This window comes from Vulpes lagopus, chromosome 2, assembly GCF_018345385.1.
Source record: "Vulpes lagopus strain Blue_001 chromosome 2, ASM1834538v1, whole genome shotgun sequence".
In the NCBI taxonomy this organism is placed as follows: domain Eukaryota; kingdom Metazoa; phylum Chordata; class Mammalia; order Carnivora; family Canidae; genus Vulpes; species Vulpes lagopus.
The window spans coordinates 69,271-96,001 of record NC_054825.1 but is presented as its reverse complement, the minus strand read 5'-3'; the positions used below and the strand labels follow the sequence as shown (position 1 = coordinate 96,001).

Genomic DNA, 26,731 nt, shown 5'->3' with positions numbered 1-26,731 from the left:
TTTCTGTCCAAATACAGCAAGTCATCGAAGTTAATGTACAATCACCACCTAAGACATGAGAGGAGGTCTGCGTGGTGAGCGTGAGGAGAGCCTGGGGCTAAAGGTGCAGGTGAGTCCCCAGAAGAGGCAGGAGGGGCATCATCGCAGGCCGAGGGAAGGGCAGGGGAGATGCCCGGAGGCCACACTGTGGGCTGTTCCTGGAGCTGGGCGCTCGGAGTCCCCACAGGGCAGGAAGGCAAGGCCGCAAGCTAGGGGGTCTCGGAGGTCTTTCTAAGGCTTTTAGGCTTTACCCTTAGGTAAATCCCGGGGACCCACTGAGGGTTTCTCAGCGGGTGAATGACCTGCCTGACCTATGTCTTTCAGGGAGATTCTGACAACTTTGTCCTAAATGGACTGAACAGGGAAGGGGTGATGCAGGGGCTCAGTGGGAAGGGAGGAGGTGCCACATGTGGGGACACCACCAATGCCCAGGAGGGAGAAGATGGGATGAGAGGTGGTTGGGAAGAGGAGGGGGCGAGGGGATCCAGTTAAAGACCCTCTTCCACCGCCAGCTCTGTATATGCTGGAGCAAGAGACGCCCAAATTCTCCCTTCCTATCCTGGGAGAAGAGCCAAACTGACGACTAGGTTGGTGGTGGGGGCGGGAAACAAAGGGACAAGGGGAACCCTGCTGGCGACAGTATATAGACTCTGAACTAAGTGACTTCAAAGATGCCAAACCCGTCACATTTCTAAACAGGCTCAAGGGAGTGTGTGGGGCTCCTGTACACTTGGTTTGCAATCACAACACACTGTCTTCAACAGCTGACACCACGAGTGGCTGACAGTCCGAGTGCCAGCCCCACGGCCCACACGGGGCGGTGACATGGCTCTGCTCGGTCTGCCCACCCTCCTGGTGGCTTGTGTGGCTTTCCTGCTGTTCATCTTTGTGCGGAGAAGAGGAGGCACTCGCGGGCGTTTGCTCCCACCAGGCCCGCCTCCTCTTCCCATCATTGGGAACATCCTGCAGGTGAACCTCTGGGACCTGCCCACCTCTCTCTCCAGGGTAAGGCCTCTCAGGTATGGCCAGCTAACACCGGGGCGGGTGTTGATTCCTTCCTACTTCCTGTTCGTTCCATCCTTTTGAGGAGAGCAGGAATGGTGACCCCTCAAGAATGGCTCCATTTTAACTAACGGCCTCTGAGGCCCCCCGACAGGTCTCTCCCTAGAGAAGGCCCTTCCAGCTGGACTCTGACATGTGACCATAACATACGGAGCACCTGTTGAGTGAGGAGCGTGTCCGCGGCACAGCGCGGTCATTGCCCAATCTGTACCCCATCGTTGTGACTCAATGTGCCCCCATCCATCTGGCTTTCCAGCTGTACCTTGGGATCGCACCATCGTGACCTGCCAGCACGTTGGTCCCACTGCCCTGTCCTGTGTCAGCCCAATGCCGTGTAGTCTCAGATGCCAGGATCACGGGCATCCACTCAGGAAAGGCTAGGAGGGCTGTTGGGGAATCAGGATCCTCAGACAGCAGTGGATTCTGACTTGAGTGAGGGACGCAGAGGTGGGTGGGTGTGTCCTAGACTGCCTCTAGAAGCTTCTGCAGGGCCCTCATGGAGTCCTTCGTCTCCACTTTCCCCAATGCCCACGTGGGCACCTTCCTGTCCTAGCCCGGCTGGCATTCCATGCCTAGTCATGTGCTTCTCTCCCTGGCAATCAGCTGTGGTCCCCTCTCCCTGCCCAGAGTCTGCACCTCTACAGGGCCAGGCTCGGGAGGACTCAGGTGGCCCTACACATGGGTCCCTAAGCTCTCAGAGCCCCTTCATGCTGCCCACAGCCCCCGGATGTCCGCTCCTCCCCTCCACCCACTCTCCTAAGCGACTCTTTCCTGCCTGCTCCTATTTCTTCAACCCTCCAGCAGCGTCCCCTCCCACCGCCATGTCATTGTCATGCCCATCTCTCTGAGAAAACCCAGCTCTCGGACAGACTGTCCTGCAGCCCAGAGCTCTCAGCCCTCGCACCACGGAACTCACGGGCACTGCCCTGACCGGCACGAAGCTGCACCTCTGCCCCTGCCGCCTCTCCTGCCTTCTGTGTCTGGAAGGGGTGCTTGTATTCTCAGTCACCCCGACTCCCCCCTCCCACCACATCCCAGCCACCAGCAAACCCCTCTCTCTACCTTGGGAAGATACGGGGAACCCAGCGTTCTCTTTCTACCTGGATCAATTCAACAGCATCCTGCCCACAGATGGCCTCCTTCCATTCCGTTCCCACTCCAGGCAGGGAGGCCCTGGAGGAGGTGGCCCACCCCCCTCAGCAGCTTGTGCCCCTCATAGGACCTGGCCCTTCCACTCCCCCCACCCTCTAACCCCCACCCCACCTTGCACACCCTCCTGCCCTCCGCCGCCCTCTGTGGCCACTGGCCTCCTCAATCCTTCCCACCCCAGGCACCCGCGATCCTCAGGGCTTCGCGGATCCCTCTGCAGGACATACTGTTCTTGCAGATCCCCACCTGGCTGCCATTCCCTTCCTTCTTGGTGGTGACAGTGCTGCCTTCCAAGGAGACGTTCCCCAGTGGCCTCTCAAGGATGAGACCACGCCCCAGCCTTCCACCCCATCCTCACTGGTGTCTCCCTCTGCGTGTCTGCACGCTAGCAGAGTCCAGACTTGACCATCACGTCTCACCCACTAGAAAGCGTATCAAAGACAGTAATTCTCCTGCCAGGCCCTGTCTTTTCCCAGTCGAGACACCGTGTAGTACCTAGGATTTGTCCAACACTTAGTAAGTGGTTTGTTCCCTCCAGTAAAGGAAGGGATTAGGGCAAAGGCACAAGAGCTCAAGAGGCCGGAGTATGACTCACCCCACCGCCAGGCCTGCAGCCCCGAGTCTTGGCCGGGGTTCACTAGGGGAGGGTGCTGGCCACGCATCGGGGCTGCTTCTCTTCTACCTGGGCCTGCGCAGCTAGGAGCCGGGCCAGTTGCTCAGGTGTGCCTTGCCACTCTCCCCAGCTGGCTGAGCAGTACGGCCCTGTGTACTCACTGCGCCTGGGCCCCCATCCGGTCGTCGTGCTGCATGGATACCAGGCTCTGAAGGAAGCCCTGTGCGGCCAGGCGGTCAACTTTGGAGGCAGAGGGAAGTTCCCCATCATGGATAATGCCCTCAGAGGATATGGTATGTCTCCAACCAGAGGCGGGCCAGCCCCCTTCCCTCTGGGCCTCAGATCTGCCTGATGCTGTGGTTCACAGCCCTTCCCGGGGCTGGGGTGCTGGGGGGGTGGCAGGTACCCCAGTTACTCCATCACAGCTCTGCCCAGCCCATGCCACCCACGTACCCTTCCCCCCTTTCCATTCCCCTCCATCTCCTATTCCAGAATATGTGGCTTTTTGAAGGGGTGGGGGCCCTAGGATGTACAGCATCACACAGTGATTTGTGCCAGTTACTGCAAGTGTGAGCGACAGGTCTTCATCTTCACAAGGACTGAAATGTCTAATTGCTTGCAGAGTTGCTGCGCCAGGGGATGGCAGGCACCATGCTAGATTTTCTGTGGACGGGAGGGTTGGCCAGGAAAGGCTCTGCAGTGAGCAAGAGCACAGGGAGCAGAGGCCCGTCTCGGTTCTCCCTTTGTGCTTCGTGAGGCACCGCCCTAGAGTGAGCGAGGAGGCGTGGGGGTGTTTTCTGAGTCCTCATACCCAGGGGTGTCCTCCTGCCTTCGTGGCTGACTGGTGGCTGGTGAGCAGAAGATCTGGAATGGATACCGTCTTTTGCGTCCAAGGCTGGGGGTGCCAGTGACCCTCCCGCCCCCCTGCTGTCCCTATTTCTGTAGTAGGAAAGATTTCCTTGGCCTCCCTCGGGTCACCAGCTTAGTCTTAAGCCTTGTGTCTGTTACTTGGAGAGTGCTTGAACCATTTAATATAACAGTTGTTACCACCTTTCCTGGGGTTAGTACAAAGTCGCAATCGTATAGTTCAGTGGGCACCTGTGCTGCCCACCTGTGGGGCCACCACTCAGATGAAGGAGCAAACACCCCAGACCATGGAGTCCCCGCTTGCCTTCCCCCCAAACACATTACTCCGCCTTTCCCCAGTTAACACATACCCTGACACTGAACACCATAGTTCAATTTTCCTACTTTAGAGCTGTATAGACATGGCATATACAGTAGTTACTCTGTAGGATCCGGCCTCTTCCCTTCGGAAGTGTGCTTCTGCGCTGCCTGCATGTGGGGGTTGCCGTGCTCAGGCCAGCTCTGTCGCTGTGCGGCGCTCCACCGTTTGGACATCATTTATCTTTTCCACTGTTAGTGGACATTGGGTTGGGGGTCATGGCCCATGCTGCTGCTGGGAACACACCTGAACACGTCTCCTGCTGTCGTGGGTCTGTATCTACTTAGGCAGAAACTACACCAGCTACGGCGAGTCATTTTATTCCTGGATCTGTTTCCAAAAAACGAACAACAAGGGTCCTGTGAACTATTGGAATCAAGTTACTTCTGCCTAAAATACATCCTTTAATATTTATTTACTGCAGTCTTCCATGACAAATTCTTTCTGATTACATTTGCCTCAACCTGCCTTAATTTTATCTTCATTTTTGAAAGAGGTTTCAACTGAATCAGCATTTTGGTTAGTGGCGATTTCTTCTCATTCTTTTATTTTATTTTATTTTATTTTTTTCTTCTCATTCTTTTAAAGATGCCATTCCTTGTATCTGGTGTCTATTATTTTTGTGCAAAATTACGGTTCATAGTGTCATCCTTTAGAGCATGGTGTGTATTTATCCCCCTTCGATGGTTTTGTTTGTATGTATCCTGTTTCTGCATTTTTACAATTTAAATACAATTTCCTGACGTATAGTACATCATTATTTTCATATGTAGTGTTCAGTAATTCATCACTTGTTATCTAACATCATGTGCCCTCCTTGATGCTGGTCACCCAGGTACCCCATCCCCCCACCCCAGCCCTTCCAGCGAAACCTCAGTTTTTTCCCAAAGTCAAGAGTCTCTCATGGTTTGCCTTCCTCTCTGATTTCCCCATTCAGTTTTCCCTCCTTTCCCCTATGATCCTCTGTTTTCTTTCTTAAATCCCACATATGAGTGAAACCATATAATTGTCCTTCTCCGATTGACTTATTTCACTCAGCATAATACCCTCCAGTTCCATCCACGATGATGTAAATGGTTAGATTTCATCCTTCCTGATGGTTGAATAATATTCTATTGTGTATATAGACCGCATCATCTCTATCCATCACCTTTGAAGGACACCGAGGCTCCTCCCGCAGTGTGGCTACTGTGGACACTGCTGCTGTGAACTCTGGGGTGCAGGTGTCCCAGCATTTCATTACATCAGTATCTTTGGGGTAAATCCCAAGCAGTGCAATTGCCGGGTCGTAGGGCAGGTCTATTTTTACCTCTTTGAGGAACCTCCACACAGTTTTCCAGAGGGGCTGCACCAGGTCACGTTCCCACCAACAGTGCAGGAAGGTCCCCTTCCTCCACATCCTCTCCAACATGTGTGGTTTCCTGTCTTGTTAATCTTCCCCATTCTCACTGGGGTGAGGTGGGATCTCAGTGTGGGTTTGATCTGTATTTCCCTGATGGCCAGGGATGTGGAGCATGTTCTCATGTGCTTGGGGGCCATGTGAGGGTCTTCTCTGGAGAAATGTCTGTTCACATCTTCTGCCCATTACTGACTGGATTGTTTGTGTCTTGGATGTTGAGTTTAAGAAGTTCTTTTATAGATCTTGGATACCAGCCCTTTATCTGATGTGTCATTTCCAAATATCTTCTTCCATTCTGTAGGTTTCCTTTTAGTTTTGTCAACCCTTTGCTGTGCAGAAGTTTTTTTTTATCTTGATGAAGTTGCAATAGTTCATTTTTGCCTTTGTTTCCCTTGCCTTTAGAGATGTGTCTTGTAGAAGTTGCTGCAGCCGAGGTCAAAAAGGTTGCTGCCTATGCTATCCCCTAAGATTTTGATGGATTACTGTCTCACATTTAGATATTTCAACCATTTTGAATTTATCTTTGTGTCTGGTGTAAGAGAATGGTCCAGTTTCGTTCTTCTGCATGTGACTCTCCAATTTTCCTAGCACCATTTCTTGAAGAGACTGTCTTTTTTACAGTGGATGGTCTTTCCTGCTTTGTGGAATATTAGTTGACCATAGATGTGAAGGTCTATGTCTGGGTTCTCTATTCTGTTCCATTGATCCATGTGTCTGTTTTGTACCAGTGCCACGCTGTTTTGATGATCACAGCTTTGTAATATAGCTTGAAGTCAGGCATTGTGATGCCCCCAGCTTTGGCTGTTCCTCCCCCCAACATTCCCCTGGCTATTTGGGGTCTTTTCTGGTTCCATGCAAATCTTAGGATTATTTGTTCCAACTCTGTGAAGAAAGTCCATGGTATTTTGATAGGGGTTGCATTGATTGTGTAGACTGCTCTGGGTAGCATGACATTTTCACAATATTTGTTCTTCCAACCCATAAGCATGGAATGTTTTCCCATCTCTTTATGTCTTCCTCAATTTCTTTCAGTGTTCTGTAATTTTTAGAGTACAGATCCTTTACCTCTTTGGTTAGGTTTATTGCTAGGTATCTTATGCTTTTGGGTGCAATTGTAAATGGGATCAGTTCCTTAATTTCTCTTTCTTCAGTCTCATTGCTAGTGTGTAGATATGCCACTGATTTCCGTGCATTGACTTTGTATCCTGCCACATTGCTGAATTCCTATATGAGTTCTAGAAATTTTAGGGTGGAGTATTTTGGATTTTCTATATACAATAACCTGTCATCCGCAAAGAGTGAGAGTTTGACTTCTTCTTCACCAATTTGAATGCCTTTTTTTTCCTTTTTGCTGTCTGATTGCTGAGGCTAGGACTTCTAGTACTATGTTGAATAGCAGTGGTGAGAGTGGACATCCCTGTTGTGTTCCTGACCTTAGAGGAAAAGCTCTGTTTTTCCCTCATTGAGCATGATATTCCCTGTGGGGTTTTTGTAGATGGCTTTTATGATATTAAGGTATGTTCCATCTATCCCTACTCTTTGAAGAGTTTTAATCAAGAAAGGATGGTGTCTATTGCTAAATGATTTTTCTGCATCAATCAAGAGGATCATATGGTACTTGGCTTTTCTCTTATTAATGTTCTATCATGTTATTGATTTGTGAATGTTGAACCAGCCTTGCATCCCAGGGATAAATCCCATTTGGTCGTGGTGAATAATCTTCTTAGTGTACTGTTGGAAACTATTAATGGTATTTTGGTTAGTATTTTGACATTTATGTTCATCAGGGATATTGGTCTGTAATTCTTCTTTTTGATAGGGTCTTCATCTGTTTTGGGGATCAAGGTATTGCTGGCCTCATAGAACAAGTTTGGAAGTTTTCCTTCCATTTGTATTTTTTGAAACAGATTCAATAGAATAAGTACTATTAATTCTTTTTTTTTTTTTAGTACTGTTAATTCTCGAAAGGTTTGGTAGAGTTCCTCTGGGAAGCCAACTAGCCCTGGACTCTTGTTTTTTGGGAGTTTTTTTTTGGGGGGGGGGAGGTTTTTGATGACTGCTTCAATTTCCTTGCTGGTTATTGGTCTGTTAAGGTTTTATATTATTTCCTGTTTCAGTTTTGATAATTTATAGGTTTCCAGGAATGTATCTATTTTTCCCATTTGCTTAATTTGTTGGCATGTAGTTGCTCATAATATGTTCTTTTTTCATAATATGTTCTTAAAATTGTTTGTATTTCCTTGGTGTTGATCATGAGCTCTCCTATTTCATTCAAGATTTTATTAATTTAAGTCCTTTCTCTTTTATTTTTGATAAGTCTGGGCAGGGGTTTATTTATCTTATTAATTATTTTAAAGAACCAGCTCCTAATTTCTGATCTGTTTTACTGTTCTTCTGGTTGACCCATTCATTCACTAGGATGCTCTTTAACGCCCAAGTGTTTGAGTTTCTTCCAAATTTCTTATGATTGGTTTCAAGTTTCAAAGCGTTGTGGCCTGAAAATATGCAAGGAATAATCCCAATCTTTTGGTACCAGTTGAGACCTAATCTGTAACCCGGTAAATCTATTCTGGAGAAAGTTATATGTTCTGTTGAGAAAATTATGTATTCTGTTGCTTTAGGGTAGAATGTTCTGTATATATCTGTGAAGTCCATCTGGCCCAGTGTGTCATTCAAAGCCCCTGTTTCTTCTTGCTCTTCTGCTGATGATCTGTCCATTGCTGTGAGTGGGGTGCTGAAGTCCCCTACTGTCAATGTATTATTATCTATATGTTTCTTTACTTTGGTTATTAATTGGTTGATATAATTGGCTGCTCCTATATTTATAATTGTTAGATATTATATTTTTATTGGATAGACCCTTTAAAATGATATAGCATTCTTCTTCATCTCTTACTATAGTCTTTGGTTTGAAATACAATTTATCTGAAGTGAGGATTGCTACCCTAGCTTTCTTTTGAGGTCCACTTGCATGGCAAATGGTTCTCCACCCCCTTATTTTCAGTCTGAAGGTCTCATTAGGTCTAAAATGAGTCTCTAGGGGATCCCTGGGTGGCGCAGCGGTTTGGCGCCTGCCTTTGGCCCAGGGCGCGATCCTGGAGACCCGGGATCGAATCCCACATCAGGCTCCCGGTGCATGGAGCCTGCTTCTCCCTCCGCCTGTGTCTCTGCCTCTCTCTCTCTCTCTGTGACTATCATAAATAAGTAAAAAATTTTAAAAAAATTAAAAAAAAATAAAATGAGTCTCTAGTATACAGCATATGGATGGATCTTGCTTTTAAAATCCAATCTGATACCCTGTGTCTTTTAACTGGAGAATTAGCCATTTACATTCAGAGTAACTATTGAAAGATATGAATTTAGAGCCATTGTATTACTTGTAATGTCCCTATTTATGCAGATTGTCTGTTTCTTTCTGGTCCATATCACTCTTAGGCTTTCGCTTCCCTTACAGGGTCCCCCTTAATATTTCTTGCAGAGTGGATTTGGTGGTCACATATTCTTTCGGTTTCTGTCTATCCTGGAAGCTCTTTATCTCTCCTTCTATTCTGAATGATAGCCTTGCTGGATGAAGTATTCTTGGCTGCATGTTTTTCTCATTTAGGACCCTGAATATATCATGCCAGCCCTTTCTGGCCTGCCTGGTCTCTGTGGAGACATCTCTGCCAATCTAATATTTCTCCCTCTGTATGTTAGGAATCTCTCATCTTGAGCTGCTTTCAGGATTTTCTCTTTACCTCTGAAGTTTTCATTATTATATCCCAGGGTGTTGATCTATTTTTGTTGATTTTGGGAGGGATCCTCTCTATGTCTTGGATATGAATGCCTGTTTCCTTCCCCAGATTAGAGAAGTTCTCAGCTATGATTTGCTCAAATATACCTTCTGGTTCTCTCTCTCTCTCTCTCTCTCTCTCTCTCTCTCTGCATTCCAATAATTCTGACGTGCTTTTTCTTTGGCACCACTTATCTCTCAGAGGCTCTCCTCATGAGCTATTTGGTTGTTTTTCTCTCTTACCCTTGGTTTCTTTCTTAGAAAAGAAAGTAGGCTTGTCTTCTATGTTACTTTCTCTTCTTCCTCACTCTCCCTAATTGTTAGAGCATTCAGTTTAGATTGCATTACAGTTAGAGTATTTATAATTTTGGCTTGATTAGACCTCATTTCTGCACTAGTATATTCTCTAGAGTCTCTATGCATTTTTCAAACCCAACTAGTAACTTTCTAATTGTTATCCTGAATTCCATCTCTGACATTTTACTGAAATCCATATCCTTTAGATCTGTGACAGAGAGTATTACCTCTGGTTCTTTCTTTTGTGGCCCGGGCAGGGAAAGCTTTCAGCAGCTTTGTGCACACAACTCAGCCTCTCCCTGAGGAAGCAGAGGGTTGCCCCATTTCTGTCCGTCACCGGGCCCTGGCACAGATGGCGTTTGCCTGGTAGAGTGCATAGTTGTCTCTCCCAGAAGAAGGCCAAGGTTCGCTTCATTCCGGGCCTTTGCAGGGACCCAGCATGAACAGTGGTCATCCAATCTGGCCTTAGTTCTTAGTTTATGGCAAACTGAGTTGACCTCAACCCACTTCCTGCTCCAATGCTGGGGAACTCTGCTGACTCATGAACCTCTGTCCTTTCTGGGGTTCCCTCTTGAGACCCTACCATCTCTGCTGTGATTCTGCCCCACTTCACCACTGAGCACCTTTCAGGCAAGGAATTGTCTCACAGGAGCAGATGTCTAAAGGTCCTGATTTTGAGCTCCAGGTCTCTATCAGCTGCTCTATCCTGTAGCCAGCTTACACAGACTCCCTCCCCCATCATTTATCTTCCCATATGTCCCCTCCGTCTCTCTTCTCCGTGCTCTACTTTGCAAAAAGTGATCACTTTTCCATTTGTAGAGTTCCAGCCATTCTTCCTTTACATCTCAGGTTGAATCCATAGGTGTTCAGGATGGTTTGATAGTTATCTAGCTAAACAGACCAGATGAAACAAGGACCCCTACTCTCTGCCATCTTGCCTCCTCCTGGTTTCTGCATTTTTATTTTTTTTTAAAGGGCTTTTATTTTATTTTATTTTTTTAATTTTTTTAAATTTATTTATGATAGTCACAGAGAGAGAGAGAGGCAGAGACACAGGCAGAGGGAGAAGCAGGCTCCATGCACCAGGAGCCCGACGTGGGATTCGATCCCGGGTCTCCAGGATCGCGCCCTGGGCCAAAGGCAGGCGCTAAACCGCTGTGCCACCCAGGGATCCCCCTGGTTTCTGCATTTTTAAAGTACGTGTGTTAGTTTGAGAAAGTTCTGTCATCATACAGACAAGCATTTCTTCCATAATATTCTTTCCCTGCTACTCACCAATCATACATGTTATCTGAAAACTTTTTTAAATTCTTTCAGGATTTTCAGTATCTTTACCTTCTGTTGTTTGACCTGTTTTCTTCTAAGTTTCCAGCTCACAATTTCTCTCTTCAGTTGTGTGTAAATGTGAGTATTAACTTTAGTTATTCTATTTTTCAGTTTGAAAACTTGATGTTCTATGATTTGTTTTCAATCTCTAACAAATTCTTGATCATGTTTTTAACACTGACCTACTCAGAGTTAATAACGTCTCTGATTTTGCCACCAGATGGAGCTCCAGCCGGTCTCTATGACCTGCACTTTGGTGGCTGTGCTCATCTATTGGGATGCCTACTAATTTTGTATTAGGTTCCAGACAACTTATCTTAAAAATTGCACGGATAATTTCAGGCTTGAGTAATGGCATCTTCGAACAGAGAAGATTTACTGCTTCCTTGAAGCAGGTAGGGCAGCAGCACCAGGGGCACCCTAGCCCTGCACCAGCAGGTGGCTTCAAGCTGGGCTGTGGACCTGTTGGGTTGATCTATCTCCAGGTCACCCTCACTCCTGGGTGCAGCCCCAGATGTTTACCGAAGATGCTCTCCTTGGCAGGCTTGACTCTTGCTTCTAGGACCTTCCCAGTGTTCAACAGCTCTGCTTGGTTTTTGTCTCTCACTTGTGCTTCTATTGGAAAGCAACCCCCACAATTCCTCATTCCCTTGTTGGCTCCGCACTGTTTTCCTACTGGTCCTTATGAACCATACATATGTTTATGTAGCACCTCTATCTTATATCAGCAGAAGGGATTGATTAGAATCACCTAGCCCACTGAATCATTGTCAGAAGAAGAAAAGATGCTGTAAGTTTTTAATTCTTACAAACTCTCTTCTGTCCTGGCTGCCTCTTTTTACTACTTTGTTTTGGTCATAGTGCCAAGATCCTATTGAATTGGTCTAAGACATTAATTAGAATTCCTGGAATTATCAGAAATATCTTTGTTGCCCCCATTGATGGATATGGGTAACTAGTGTGAGCTCATGTCCTCTCATGCTGGTATTTCCTGACAATCCTGTGGCAGAACTGACTTCAGATTTGTACAGCTGGATGTGGCACTTTCCTATAGGACAAAGGGAGAGAAGCAGACAACTGGGTTTTTGACAAGAGCCAAACTGGGATGAGTCTGAGAGTAAAGCCCTTCAGATGAGCTGCCTCCAGGAAGAAATGACATTCTGTGGACTCTAAAAAATCTACTTTCTAGCATCAGCCTGGGGTAGAAAAGGAAAAGTTGATGATGCTCTGGTCCTCTGAAAGTTCTCAAGGAAGCCCCATAGTATCAAGTGTCCATCATGTTCCAGGGCCCCTCTGCCTGCCCTCTGGTGACCAGACTCCTGTCCTTGGTTCTCCCCTCAGGAGTTGTGTTCAGCCATGGTGAGCGGTGGAAGCAAATGCGTCGGTTTACCCTCATGACCCTGCGGAACTTTGGGATGGGGAAGAGGAGCATTGAGGACCGCATCCAGGAGGAAGCCCAGCACCTGATGCAGGCCCTCTCTCACACACAGGGTTGGTCGGCATGCACTGCCAGCCAGATATTTGGGGGAAGTTAGGGCCACCTCCCCTTGCTTCCCTGAGCCCAGCACTACACCGCTGGGACCACCTTCCCTGTTTTCTATTTGGAAAGTGTAGACCATTCATGAAAGTTTTCCTTGATATTTGTAATCTTCCCTCTTATCAGCTCAGCCCGTAGACCCTACCTTCATCTTTGCTTGTGCTCCTTGCAACATGATCTTCTCCATCCTCTTTAATGAGCACTTTGACTACCAAGACAAGGAATTGCAGCAGTTGATTATGTTGCTGAATGAAAACATTTCCATAGCAAGCTCTTTCTGGACACAGGTGAAGTCAATGGTCCCTGGTTGTGGGATTGCCTGCCGTTGGTCCCAGGGGTGAGCAGAGTGCAGAGTCCCAGCCTGGGCAGCAGGGAGGCAGCAGTGCGGGGTGTAGATGGGGAGACAGAACACAGCTGAGGGCCCATAAGGGGCAGTCAGGCTTTCCTGTGCCAGTATGTCTCTTCTGAGATGCCCTCAAGCTTCCCAGGCTCTTGCTAATGCAGGCAGGAGCCCACCCTGAGATCCTTCATCCAGAAACGAGAAGGGGCTGCAGAGGGTAGGGTCCCCTGGAACAGATGCTTCAAGACCACACAACCCTCTCTTAGTGTTTGATTCCTGGTGATGGAATGGGGATATGGCTTTTCCTTACAGCTCTACAATTTGTGGCCATCATTCATTCACTATCTTCCTGGGAGACACCAGAAATTTTTTAAAAACATTCAGAATATAAAAAATTTAATTTTGGAGAGAGTGGCGCAGCATCAAGAGACTCTGAAGCCTGAGCAGCCCCGGGACTACACTGACTGCTTCCTCGACAGGATGGAGGAGGTACGTGTGGCGGCTGTGTGGCCCTTGGAGCACAGATGTGTTCTTCTGGGTTCCAGGCACTCAGGTCCAGGCCTGTCAACCAATCCCTGTCTGGAAGCCTCTGGGCCTCTGCTGTGTGTTTTCCAACCTTCTTGTTCACATGTGGAGTGCATACCCTTCCCTCATTAACTGATGGATGGCTGAGTATGTGCACCTGTTGGCAAAGTGGCCCAAGTGCCACTGTTTGCCCTGAGGAGCTCATTGGCTGATCCTACAACTGTGGGCAAACTGGCTGATATGCAGAGTGACAGTTGCTGCCATCAATACTTTGGGGCTCAGGTCACCTTATTCTAATGCCTGGACAGAGCCCACCTGGACAGATGATAAGTGCCTTGGGGGATACTGTGAGTATGCTTGTCTATCTGTGTGTGAGTCCATGCACACGAACAGGTGTGTCATGAGCATGTGTTTATACACAAGCAGGTCCTGTTGTTTTTACGTTCAAGGCTGTCAAAAGTGAAACATCCTAAGATATATTTTCCACTATGCAAAATTTTAGAAATAATTTCTTTGCTGATTACAAATTACGTATCAAATGAAAATCACTTGGCAAAAAAAAGACATAAAAATAACCATTCGTATACACAGTAAATATTCAACTTCCTAAGGGCTTATTACCATTTCTAACCTGCATCTGTCTGTACCTAGTAGGGAACTTATGAAATCATGTACTGAAAAAAAAAAAAAAAGAAATCATGTACTGATCACTCCATTATCTACAGGAAAAACACAATCCATATTCTGAATTTAACTTGGAGAACCTAGTAGCTGTTGGCTTAAATCTGTTCAGTGCTGGCACTGAGACAGTCACAAACACCCTGCGGCTGGCGCTGCTGATCCTGCTGAAGCACCCTGAGGTGGAGGGTGAGTGAGCATTTGGGCTGGCGTGGGGGCAACACGGGGAAGAAGATGGCATCCAAACTCTTCAACAGTTATTTCTTCCATGTAATTTTTTCATGTACTAGCTTTCCCTGATTTAAAAGTTAATTAACACAGGTCCATCCTATAAAAATTGGAAAATACAGAAAATTACGTAGACAAATTTTTAAAAATTCACTAAGTAGTTCTATCATTCAGATATAAGTGTATATTTGCATTGGACAGTCTCCTTCCTTTTTTTTTTATTTTTGTTTATTTATTTTTTTTAAATTTATTTATTTATTTATTTATGATAGTCACACAGAGAGAGAGAGGCAGAGACACAGGCAGAGGGAGAAGCAGGCTCCATGCACCGGGAGCCCGACGTGGGACTCGATCCCGGGTCTCCAGGATCGCGCCCTGGGCCAAAGGCAGGCGCCAAACCGCTGCGCCACCCAGAGATCCCTCCTTCCTTCTTTTTTTAAAAAATATTTTATATTTATTTGTGAGAGACACAGAGAGGCAGAGACATAGGCAGAGGGAGAAGCAGGCTCCTCACAGGGATCCCGATGTGGGACTCCATCCCAGGACCCCAGGATCATGCCCTGAGCCAAAGGCAAATGCTTAACCGCTGAGCCACCCAGGGGTCCCGACAGTCTCCTTCCTAACCCTCTTTCTGTGTGCACATGCACATTTCACAAACAATCAGAATTTTACTGTATTGAACCTTATTTTTTCACTTAGTAATACATCATGGGCTTGTTTACACATTATTAGGAATTCTTATAAAATATTATTTTAAATTAGCATGTAATTATTCATACTGAAGCATACTATAATTTAACTAATTCATTATTTGTGAGAATTTCAATTGTTTTACATTTTTTGCTATGACACATAATTTGAAAAAGATCATTGTACCAAAAATTTTATATGCCTTTGATCATGGCCTTAGGATAAATTTTTAGAAATTGAATTGCTATGTTAATAGCAATGAATAACTAAAATAACTTTTGATCATTTTTTAAAAGATTTTATTGAGACATGAGAGACACACAGAGAGAGAGGCAGAGACACAGGCAGAGGGAGAAGCAGGTTCCATGCAGGGAGCCCGACGTGGGACTCGATCCCGGGTCTCCAGGATCACGCCTGGGCTGAAGGCGGCGCTAAACCACCGAGTCACCTGGGCTGCCCAACTTTTGATCATTATTCCCAAATTTTGATATGTCCTTGGAAACCCCTGTATATATTGCCTTATACAAGCAGGCAATAAATAAACTGAAATATTTAATCACAATGAAGATGATATCAAATGACATAAATAATTTTTTGATCAGTGAAAGAGGAAGGAATTAGTTTCTGAATCTCAAACCTCATTTCACACACAAGGGTCGGCACGTGACACGCCTGTTGCACATGTGCCGCACATTGGCTGTGTGGCTCAGGACAAACGTGCATTCTCAGTTCAGTCTCCCTCTTGGTACAAAGCAACACAAAGTGAGAGCTGAGGGCCCCTCTCTAGTGCTTCTGTGGTTCTCTGGAGCTATTTCATGAAATTAGAATAGCTGTCTCTTGAGAGCTTTAAGGAAATCAATACTTTCTTCGCTTAGAAAGTTTTGTTCCAAAAGCATTGTGTGATTACAGTAAAACAGTCTTGGTTTCCATCCTGGCTCCACAATAGGATAGCCTCCATGAGGTCACTTGATATCTCTGAATTGTAGTTGTTTCCTCTTAAAAACAAGAATATTTGGGCACCTGGGTAGCTCAGTAGGTCAAGTGTCTGCTTTCAGCTCAGGTCATGATCCCAGGGTCCTGCTCATGACCCCAGTTGGGGTCCCTGCTCCACGGGGAGCCTGCTTCTCCCTCTGCCCATGCTCACCCTCTTTCTCTTTCAAATAAGTAAATAAAATGTTTTTTAAAAAACAAGATTAAAACCTACCCTAGAGTGTTGTTGAGAGGAACAGGTTTCTAGCTGATTGTCTAGTACACTTAGTAAGTATCTTTCCCACCACTTCTCATAAATGTTCAGGATACTGGTTGCTAGTGACATCTTAGATGGTCTTCCGGAGTCAGAATTGTCCGCATTATAGCTTGCAAATATCTGTGTGGAACTGAATGGTTGTAACCCTGCCCTTTTAGTTCTCATAAAGAACAAGTGAAGGATTCAGGCTAACAGGATCATCTCATGGGGGGTCCTGGGCACATCCTGCATTATGGGCAATTTCAGCCAAATCAAACATGTTCCTACCACAGTTTCAAACAGCATGACTTATAGGAGGGAATTCTTTCCTTTGTGAATTTGTAGACTTGAGTTTCTGGACCCCTGTAGCCCAGTTTCAGATGACATTTCAGGATTTCATCTGGATGGCTCATGAGTGACACTTGTTTCATGCAGGTAAAATTCACGAGGAAATTGACAGAGTGGTGGGCCGGGACCGGGTCCCCTGCATGAACGACAGGGCCCAGATGCCTTACACAGATGCCGTGGTGCATGAGGTCCAGAGGTACATCAATCTCGTCCCCTCTAATCTGCCTCATGCTGTGACTCAGGACACCAAGTTCAGACAGTTCTACATTCCTAAGGTCAGTCATCTTCCTTTACATTCTTGTATTAGGACAATTAAGTGCCTGATTTTTTATTTTATGGGAAGTGGGTTTCTATTAGCCCCATTTGCTGACTCTGTGTAAGTAAAAACTTGACCAAAAAATTACTTGTTTTCTTAAGAGGCATTTTAGTAATCATGATCAAAAAAATTTTTATATCTTAAGAAAAGGTAGGAGAAAAAAATATTTTGGGCAGTTTTTATTCCAGAGATTTCACAATTTCCAATAGAGTTTGCACTTGAATAGTAGTTAAATAAAACTCCACTAGAAATGCTTGTGCAATATACCTAAGGAAGACAAAAGGAATATTGGAAGAGAGAAAGGACAGATTCGAGTTTAATGAGTGAATATTAAAATTAGAAGGTAGAGAAAGAATAACAGTGCAGACTCTAAGAGAGCACAAATGAGGTCATAATACCAAAAAGAAACTAATGATAGACAAAAAATAAAATCTAGATTTGGGAGAAAAAATTGTAAAATAGCAAACCTCTAGAGAGACTGATAAAGAACAAAAGAGTGTGAGGGAATAGATCAAATAATCAGTTAAGAACAGAAATTCTCATGGAAATTGGAATATATTTGGATTTAAACAATAGTAAGATATAAAGGGATAATTACATGGGCAGCAAGAAGAGAATTGGAAAGAAAATGTATGCTGCACAACTCTCTTTTTTATTTAGGAACAAATATAATATTTTAGTGATAAAAATTTATGATCTTAAACTCATATGATAGAAAATATGGGTTACATACATCAGCAATAGTAAAACACAAATTATTTTATATTTATTTAAAGAACATCCACTTAAAATGGACTCGAAATTATAGGAAATGAAGTCATAGGAATTAATCTAACAAGATCTCTGCAAGACATTTGTGGAGAGAATTAACAAGCTATTGAAGGGCATAAAGAAGACCTAAATAAATAGAGTTATTCTTAATATGTTAGTAGAGAAAAAATAACACCAAGGTGACATTTTCCCCATATTAATCTATAAAGTCATATAAAACTTTGAACTATGTTTTCTATGGAACACAACAAGAAGATCCTAGATTCATATAGAATGGAAACATGCCAAGAAAAGTCATATACATTTTTAAAAGGTGAGTGATAATATTAAATCAATGTCAGTGGATATTGTGATTGTTTCAAATAGTGGTGATTCCCCCCAGGGAACAGAGTAGGGAGCCTAGAAAGAGACCTAGACAGGTGTGTGTGATGAGGGGATATTGTAAATTAGAGACAGAAAAGACTGTTCAGTAAATGATGATAGAAAAAAATCCCTATGAAGTCCCTACCTCAAACCACAGAAAAGGTATTTCTGGAAATATTGAGCACTTTCATGCAAGAAGTAAATTAATTGGGGATCCCTGGGTGGCTCAGTGGTTTGGCGCCTGCCTTTGGCCCAGGGCCTGATCCTGGACTCCTGGGATCGAGTTCCATGTCAGGCTCCCCACATGGAGCCTGCTTCTCCCTCTGCCTGTGTCTCTCCCTCTCTCTCCCTCTCTCTCTGTGTCTATCATGAATAAATAAATTTTTAAAAATCTAAAAAAAAGAAGTAAATTAATTCATTTATAACAACAGGAGAATATTTTTATGATATTGGGGCAGGAAAATTCTTCTCAAACTCAATGGAAATGGCATGATCTTGAAGAAAAGCATGGCCAAATGTGATTCCATTAAAAGGGATAATGTTCTGTAGAACAAACACAACACAAGGCCAGAGCTAAGCTAAAGATCATGAACAAATACCTGTAGTGCATATAACTGATAAATAAATAACTTCTAAATTATGTAAAGAACTCCCCAAATCATAAGGAAATAAAACACAGAACAAAGAACAAATGAACAAAAGATAAAACTAAGAGAATCACAGACCAGAACACCTAGAAAGTCAATATGTGTATGGAAAGATATTCAAGCAAACTAGCAAGTGCAAATTAAAACTGTAATTATAGTCTATAATACTCTAGGTAACTTAAAAATTTTTATTACCAAGTATTGGTAAAAACGTGGGTGACTCACATGGATAGAGGCTTTGAGAGATCCTAGCAGCTAGGGGCCAGAGACTTGAGCCCCATGGGCAAGAATGGTGTACTGGTCCATGTGGGGCAGCGGCTAGACCTGACCCCAGCATGAAGACCATGCGCTCTATGAGACGCAGAAAATTCCTCTCACAAGCCAACAAGCACAATGGAGAATCATCACTGCCAAGGATTCTGGGTAAGGACAAAGCCCAGTCCTATGCCATGCCTAGGTTTAGACACAAAAGTTTCACTGCTATTAGGGTGCAGAATTCACAAACCAAACAGTGAATATATACACACACACACACATGTGCGCACGCACGCACATCCTGTACACAAGTGTCTCCAGCAGCAATCTTTATGGCAGCCAAAAAAATGGCAACAACTCGAATGTCCAAAACTCACAAATAGATTAAAAAGAAGTCTATCTGTACAATGGAGTATTATTCAGTCATAAAAAGAAATGATGTACCAATTCATTTTACAACACATGTAAACCTTAAAAATAATATGCTAAGTGAGAAAAACAAGATCAAAGGATGTGTTTTGTATGATCCCATTTATATGAAATGTCCAGATTAGGAAATCCTTTGAGCCAGATATTAGACTAGTGTTTATCAGGTTTGGGAGTCAAAGGGAATGGGGAATGCCTACTAATGCAGTATGGGGGTTTCTTTGGTGTGAATAAAATGTTTAAAAGTAGGCAATGGTTACACAACTGTGGATGTGCTAAAACCACTGCACTGTATGCTTTAAAGGATTAAATTTTATGATATGTAACTTATATCCCAATAAAGCTGTTATTTAAATACATAAGCAGTTGTTTTAAATTTTAAAGGATAATAGTTGGACTAAACAGCATAATGGATCTATTATGCACAGCTGAAGTGAGAAATAAAGTGCTGATGGATCTGGGGAAGATTATCAAGGATCCACTGCAGGGAAATAAAGAGAAATATGATAGGAGAGACAGAGTCTGAGACAGGGAGACAGGAAAGGCAAATTGCAACATGATGATGAGATTTAGAAAATAAAGAATAAAGAGAAGGTAGAAATAGACAATACTTAAAAAGAAAGCATATTTTGTGACTTACATTTTTTTTCAAAAAACAGGCCTACACCTCATCCTCACTTGCATAGCCATCAAATTCACACTGTCCTCATCACTTCATGTTTCCTCAAGCACAGGCTCCTCCTAAAGTGTCGTGTTTTACAACTGCATGTTTACATACACAATCCGCACCATCATATGTTCACATCTTCCCTCAGCAAAATATAAGTATCATCTACTCAGCTGCGATGATTTTCTTTATGAACCACAATGGTCTTCTCTTTCTGTTCTGTCCTCACTGTTTTGCTCCCGTTTGTAACCCCTTAATAAACAATTCTGCTTTTCATTAAAAAGTATCAGACATAAAATTTATTGGATTTAGCGCTGCTGTAGACAGGCTCACAAAATTTCCCTCTCTCAGTAGTTTTTTCTGTTATCATTTTTTCAAGCTTTGCGCTGGCTCTGGGAACCAGCTCCTGTGAGGGTGAAGGCAGATCCAAGGATGTGTGTCTTAGAGTCTGTGTTTACGTGGTGGCAAAGGCGGGAACCCTGAGGGTCTATTTCATATTCACGCCCTGGATCAGAGAGTCCTACCCATTTGCTTGGACACTTCAGCATCAACTGCCACCTGACTCCCCCAGTGTGTCATGTGTCCCTGAACTATTCCTCCTGCAAATGCAGGGAAAGCCGCAGATCCAGTGTCATGATGGAGCAGAGTCACCTGCGTCACTTGTCATCCCACCTTCCATCAATTGACACTGGGCTCTCTGGAAAGAAGTGCCTCAGTTAACTATCAGATTTTCTTGGTTTTAGGGCACAACTGTGTTCCCATTGCTCTCCTCTGTTTTGTACGACAGTAAAGAGTTTACGAACCCACAAAGGTTTGATCCGAACCATTTTCTGGATGAAAATGGCAGCTTTCAGAAGAGTGACTTCTTCGTGCCTTTCTCTATTGGTAAATAAAACTCCACATTTCCGGCCATCTATCAATTTAATTCATTAAAATGGAATCACAGATAAATCAATTCAGTATATTTTAAAATGTAGTTTGTAATAAAATGATTGTGGAAATGATTGTGAAATGATTTTCACTTGCCCCTGAAATACATGGCCATCTAGAATAAAAACAATGTAAAAATCGAATTATTCTTGTGCACATGTGAAAATAATCTCTAGATGATGAAAGAGGCCACCCTCCAGCTCAACATGAACTTTTCTGAAAATGGTATTTCTGTCACTTCCCTCTGGTACCTGGAGATGATCACTGGGCGGCTTCCCGTCCTGCCATCCTGACAGGTGACCAGGTTCCAGCCATCTTTGGAGGGCAAAGAACAAAAAGAACTCTGGACGATAAAATTTCCATTTTCCTTTGTCAGTCTTCACAAAAGTCAATTAATGAAATGATTTTTGCTTCCAGGAAAACGGGCATGTCTTGGAGAAGGTCTTGCTCGAATGGAGGTATTTTTATTCCTGACCACCACTCTGCAGAATTTTACCTTAAAGCCTGCTGTTGATCAAAGGGAGCTGAACATTGACCCGATGTGTAATGGATTCTTGAGCATCCGTCAGTCTTTCAAGCTCTGCTTCATACCCAGATTGAAATAAAAGACAAACCAGAGGAAAGCAGAACAGTCTCGGCCTACCGGTGGCCACCAGCATCTCTGGTTAAAATCCCTGCAAGATCTATTTCCTCAACGCGATCAGAACTCACATAGAGTAGATGCCCGCTGGATACTAAGTAAGTGCTGGCGCCAACGACTTCAGTCCTATGTATGACAGGTTTTAACTGGGTGTGACCGTCATCCACAGGCCTCTTTATAACATGGAAGATATTTGCTGGCATGAGTGCCCCTCACTGAACGAGAGCTGTTAGGAAAATATGAGTTCCACTTCCACCAAGCTGTAGCAAGCTCAAGAGTGTTGCCCTCCTGACAAGAAAGAGCCGGACAAAGCACCGGTCAAAGTGGCCTAACCTGAAATCCCAGGCGGGGCAGAACTCTGCAAGGGTCGGGGAGAGTCTGCCCCAATGTTAATGAATTGCCGGAGCCCAAGTCTGGGCAGTAAGAGCTGGGGGTCTTGGACAGGAAAGAGAAGGGGCCTTCATTGCCTCGCCAGAAGCTCGCAGGACAGATGGGGTCAGCAGAAGCCGGGGGACAGCGCTCTCCGCGATGCCCGACAGGCCTGAGGCCTGTCCTTTGTTCCTCACAACAAGACAGCCTTAAGCTGTTGGGGAAGGGCAGGCAAGGACCAGGGCTGCTGGGGACAAACAGGAAGCAAAATCCTGAACCCCTGAGGGCAGGTAGGAAGCTCTATTGCAACCAAGCCCCGAGGCTGAGGGGGATGTGAGGCAGACATCTCCCCCCACCCCCCCCCACCCCCCCCACCCCCCCCCCCCCCCCCCCCCCGCAGGCTGGGCAGCAGAGGAGGGAGGGACAGGAGCATCCTGCCCAGGTGCGAGACCCTGCACAGGGCTGAGGGTCAGCAGGACACAGAGGGTCCCCTGCCCCTCACCGTGAGCCCCGAACCCGTCAGCAGTCATCTGCTGCTCTACAGAGGCAAGAACAACGGAGAAGTGGCTGAAAGCTGAGTGTGGACACCTGGGCTGAGAAAGGCGACCCGGCACCCCAGCCTCTGCCCCGTGCCCAAGGCAGTGAGATGACTCCCTTGGAGAAATGTGAAGTCTTGGCATAAAAGAAGTAATGATAACAACAAATCCCAAATTTAGCTCATCTCTTGTCTGGATTGTTTCAACTTTCCACATCAATGGCCTGACAGAGTAACAGTCATGCCGGTTTCCAGGATAATTATGATTTACCTCAGTTTTTCCTGCACCCACATGGTGTTCAGCATTGAATTTTAAAAATTATACACACAAAATAGCAAGGAAAAAAACTACCACAATCAAGAAATGAAGAGATCAATAGGGTCAGTTCACAGATGACAGAGATTTTGGATCTCCCAGACGAGGACCTTAAAATCTTCATGATTAGTGTGTTCAAAGATCTAGTGGAAGGTGGAAAACATGCGTGAGAAGATGGAAGAGCAGAGTGATGGGAAGTATAAAAACAGAATCGGGGAAATTGCTGGAAATAAACATCATGACATCAGCAATGAAAACCCTTAAATCCGCATCAGTTGACTCGGTGGAGGAGAGACCTGTGGTTAGTACCTGGTATGCTCTTTCTAAGAATACTGGATCCTTTTCACATCCCCATACTTAATGTCTTCATCCTATAATAAAGTCTGATAATGTTCAACTTAATTTACTAGAATATGGTGTTTTTTTTTTAAAAAAATATTGTTTTATGACTTTAAAAGCATATGGGGGGGTGCCTGGGTGGCTCAGTCGGTTAAGCACCTGACTCTTGGTTTCAGCTCAGGTCATGATCTCAGGGTCGTGGGAGCGAGCCCCATGTCAGGCTCTGCACTCAGCGGGGAGTCTGCTTCTCCCACCCCCTCTGCCCTCCCCCCACTCATGTACACACACTCTCTCTCTCTCTCAAAATAAATAAAATCTTCAAAAAATAAAGTAAAAGCATATTGATGAAGAAACGGTCCAAGTGGGTCAAAGGTACAAACCAGACATAAAATAAATACCTGGTGGGACATAATGTACAGAATGGTGACTGCAGTTAGTAACACCATGTTGCAATAAGAGAGATGTCAAAAGTTGTTGTCATTAAAAAAATGAAGTATATGCAGTGACACTAGTAACTTGGAAGGCCAAAAAAAATGAAACCTAAATTTTGTAAACATGAGTGTATTCAGCCTTCAGAGGGAATCTGAGAACTTACGGTTTCTGCGTACCGTCCTGGATGTCCCCAGCACCACTGTGGCTTGTCTTCATCAGCTCTGTGATGCCGGGTTCATACACAGAGCCAAGGCAGAGGCAGATGACAGGTAAGGACGGGATTTTGAGCTCAGGGGCAGGGGCTAAAGTAGGGGTCAGAGAGGAGGGTGAGAGTATAGGGCTGAGGACAAGACTGAGGTCTGGCTTCAAGGATCCAGGGTTCACCCTAAGAGTTTGGGTTGCGTCCCAGGCTTGTTCTCGAGATGCTCTTTGAGGCCATGTCCCATCGCCCACGCTGCCTGACTGCCCGCACACCCGGTCCCCGCCCGTGATTCCCACACTCTCGGGAGCCAAGCTCACTGAGGACAGAGCAGCACGGAGAACCCCAGGGCTCGGCCGCCGTGCCTTCTTGTCACGCCCCAGGGAAGCTGCTGGGAATGTCCAACCCTAATCTGAGAAACGAGGGCAAACACCTGGTGAACAGCTGGCGAGCATCTGCCCAAAGCGCAGGCCGGAGACCTCAAGGCCTCATGGAGAAGCCTGGCACCCCTGCTCCCCTGTGGACGTGCCCTCCAGGACAGCTGTGCCCTGCCCTGCGGAGGTGGGGACACAGGCCGCCTGGGGTCTTGCTTCCCTGAGCCTCTGCTGTCCTCGGCTGGGAGCACCTGCCTGCCCATCTGCGGTCTCCTGTGTCGTGGCAGGTCTCGCTTCCCCGAGCCTCTGCTGTCCTCGGCCACGGGCACCTGCCTGCCCATCTGGGCCCTCGTGCAGGGCCGCGCAGGGAAGGGAGGTTCCCAGGGCGCTGCCAGGGCGGCGGGCACACCGAGGGCAGCCTGGGTCCAGCGTGGCCGCCGCGTGTCTCCCCAGAGCAGGCTCGGGAGCCGGGGGGTGACGTCCAGCCTAGGAGCCCGGGGACCCTGCCCAGTGCCCACGTGGAAACAGGCTGGGCGGCCCTTCCCTGGGCATCCGGAATAATGGAGAACACGCCCACTTGTGGTTCAAGGGCTGAAGAGTGTGGCGGCCGTGCCTGTCCCCGGGTCCCCGGCGGGAGCCAGCCTCTCCGCCACACTTGCAGAGGGTGGGCAAGCAGCCGAGCAGGGCACTTGCAGGCACACGGTGTAGCCGGCTCCACGCAGTCACACTCGCAGATGCTACACCTGTGCACTTGCTCTGTGGCAAGGCCCCACAGAGCCAGCCTTTGGCCCCATTTTTCCAATAGCAATTGTTCACTTTGTGTCTCTGTGTCACATTTTGGTCATTCTCATAGTATTTCAAACTTCCTCATTATTATATTTCCTTGGTGATCGGTGATCATGTGATCTTTGATGTTACCACTGACCCCCCCCCCCCCCCACTCCGCGACACAAGCAGGGGATGGAGAGTCGGCCAGGGGATGCCCCTACCGTCCCCCTGGGTGTTCACGGAGGAGTCACACGTCTCTCACTTTGAGTCACAAGCTGGAAACGGTTCAGCCGCCCGAGGGAAGCCACCCGACGCCTCGTGAGCCCAACACCCGGCTTGGAAGCAGAGGAACCGCCCCTGAAGGAGTGACCCCAGGTCACGGGCCTGGAGCCTCGTCACTGGATCGGAGCAGAGGTGCGAGCGCGGCTCCAGCTTCCGCAGCGCCTCCCTCCCGTCCCCCTTCCACCAGCAGCCCCCAAACTCCGCTCGCTCTACCCCCCACCCCTCCCGAAGACCCCAGACGCTCCGGGCTGTCATCGCTAACGCTGCTCGGGCCTCCCTGGCTCCCTGCCTGTCTCTGCCTCCCCCGCGTCTCTCAGCTCCTGCTGCCACTCTAACCCCCCCACCCCCCGCGGCGGGCCTCCCGCCCCTCCCCCCTCCCCTCCCCCCCCTCCCCTCCCCGCCTGGACTCGGCCGTCTCCGCCCCTCCTGGCCCCTCCTGGCCTCTCCCCCGCCCCGCCCCTCCCGCCCCTCCCTTTCCCGCCCCGCCCCTCCCCTCCCCGCTGGGACTCTGCAGTCTCCGCCCCTCCCGGCCCCTCCCCCGCCCCGCCCCTCCCCGCCCCTCCCCACCTTTACTCGGCCGTCTCCGTCCCTCCCCTCCCCTCCGGCCCCTCCCCGCCCTGCCCCGCCCCTCCCCGCCGGGACTCGGCCGGCCCCTCCCCCCCCTCCCGCCGGGACTCGCCGCCTCCGCTGGCTCCTGCAGGAGCTCCGTTCTCTCTCTGGATCCCTTTGAGTTTAGGGTTCGGAAGGCGGTGCCCCGTCCTCCCCCCGCTCTGCCCCGTGCTGCAGCCTGCAGCCGTGTAGCCCCTTACGGTCCCTCTTTCTCGGCTCGCAGAGGTTGCTCCTGTTTCCGTGCGCGGAGCTGCCTTGTCCCAGATGCTGGCGAAGGGCACGGGGGCACGCCCCGCGGAGCTTGCGAGGTCGCCTGGGTCTGAGCCCAGACCCTGGGAGGGCGAGGACGGCTCGCGCTGGGGCCTGTCCGCCCGCTTACTTTCGGGGGCCCCACTAACGCGGAAATGCCGCGGGTGGCCAAGGGCCAAGGACCCCGACGTCGGCGCGGGGACTCTGGCCTCGGACTGGGACCCCAGAAGGCTGAAGGGATACACCTGTGTTGCCTCCGCCATCCCGACCGTGGGGATTTCTTACAGCAGCCGCAGGAAACCAGAGCTCCTCGCACTTCACACCCCGGACTTGTGGCGCGGCTGTTCCCGACCGCGAGCGCTGGTTTCCGCGGAGCCGTCGGATCTTCGGACAAACACACCGTCCTGGTGATGATATTGATCCCGCTGGGTGATTGTGTTGGGGTTGCTGTTTGGGCACCTCACTCCGGGGAGGAGAGAGGGTCGGTGCTTTGGCTAGAGTTGCCACTTTCGTCTTGACTTGAGTAGGACTTGTTGTCTTGCTTGGGTTTCTTGCTTCCTTTGTTTTGTATTCCTCCCTCCCCCTCGAAAAGAGCTGAGATAGGAGTTTGTGTTCGCGGTTGATTTGGAAAGTGATGGCAAAAAGCAACAATGAAGAAGTGCAGAAAACACGACAGGGGAGGAGAAGCCAGTAAAAGTGTGTGTTGCTGAGCTGGTGACCACTGTGAACAAGCTGACATTCATCCTGTGGGGCATTTTGTAAAAAGCTAGTCCATGTATCTCAGCTGACCC

General features: G+C 47.1%; 1 protein-coding gene across 5 annotated transcripts; it reads left to right on the top strand.

The window, feature by feature from the left end:
* On the top strand, window positions 1-23,090 carry LOC121484666 (cytochrome P450 2C23-like). Of its 5 annotated transcripts, none has more exons than XM_041744155.1 (10): window positions 1-109; window positions 804-1,044; window positions 2,994-3,156; window positions 12,224-12,373; window positions 12,546-12,706; window positions 13,072-13,248; window positions 14,010-14,151; window positions 16,541-16,728; window positions 20,642-20,783; window positions 21,246-23,090. In XM_041744155.1, exons 2-10 carry the CDS (start codon window positions 865-867, stop codon window positions 21,431-21,433), a joined length of 1,491 nt encoding a protein of 496 aa, XP_041600089.1. In that variant the 5' UTR covers window positions 1-109; window positions 804-864; the 3' UTR covers window positions 21,434-23,090. The 5 variants fall into 5 exon arrangements, with proteins under 5 accessions (XP_041600089.1, XP_041600092.1, XP_041600093.1 ...); XM_041744156.1 differs by lacking the exon at window positions 1-109 and adding an exon at window positions 133-235; XM_041744157.1 differs by lacking the exon at window positions 1-109 and adding an exon at window positions 275-296.
* The last annotated feature ends 3,641 nt before the right edge of the window (window positions 23,091-26,731 follow it).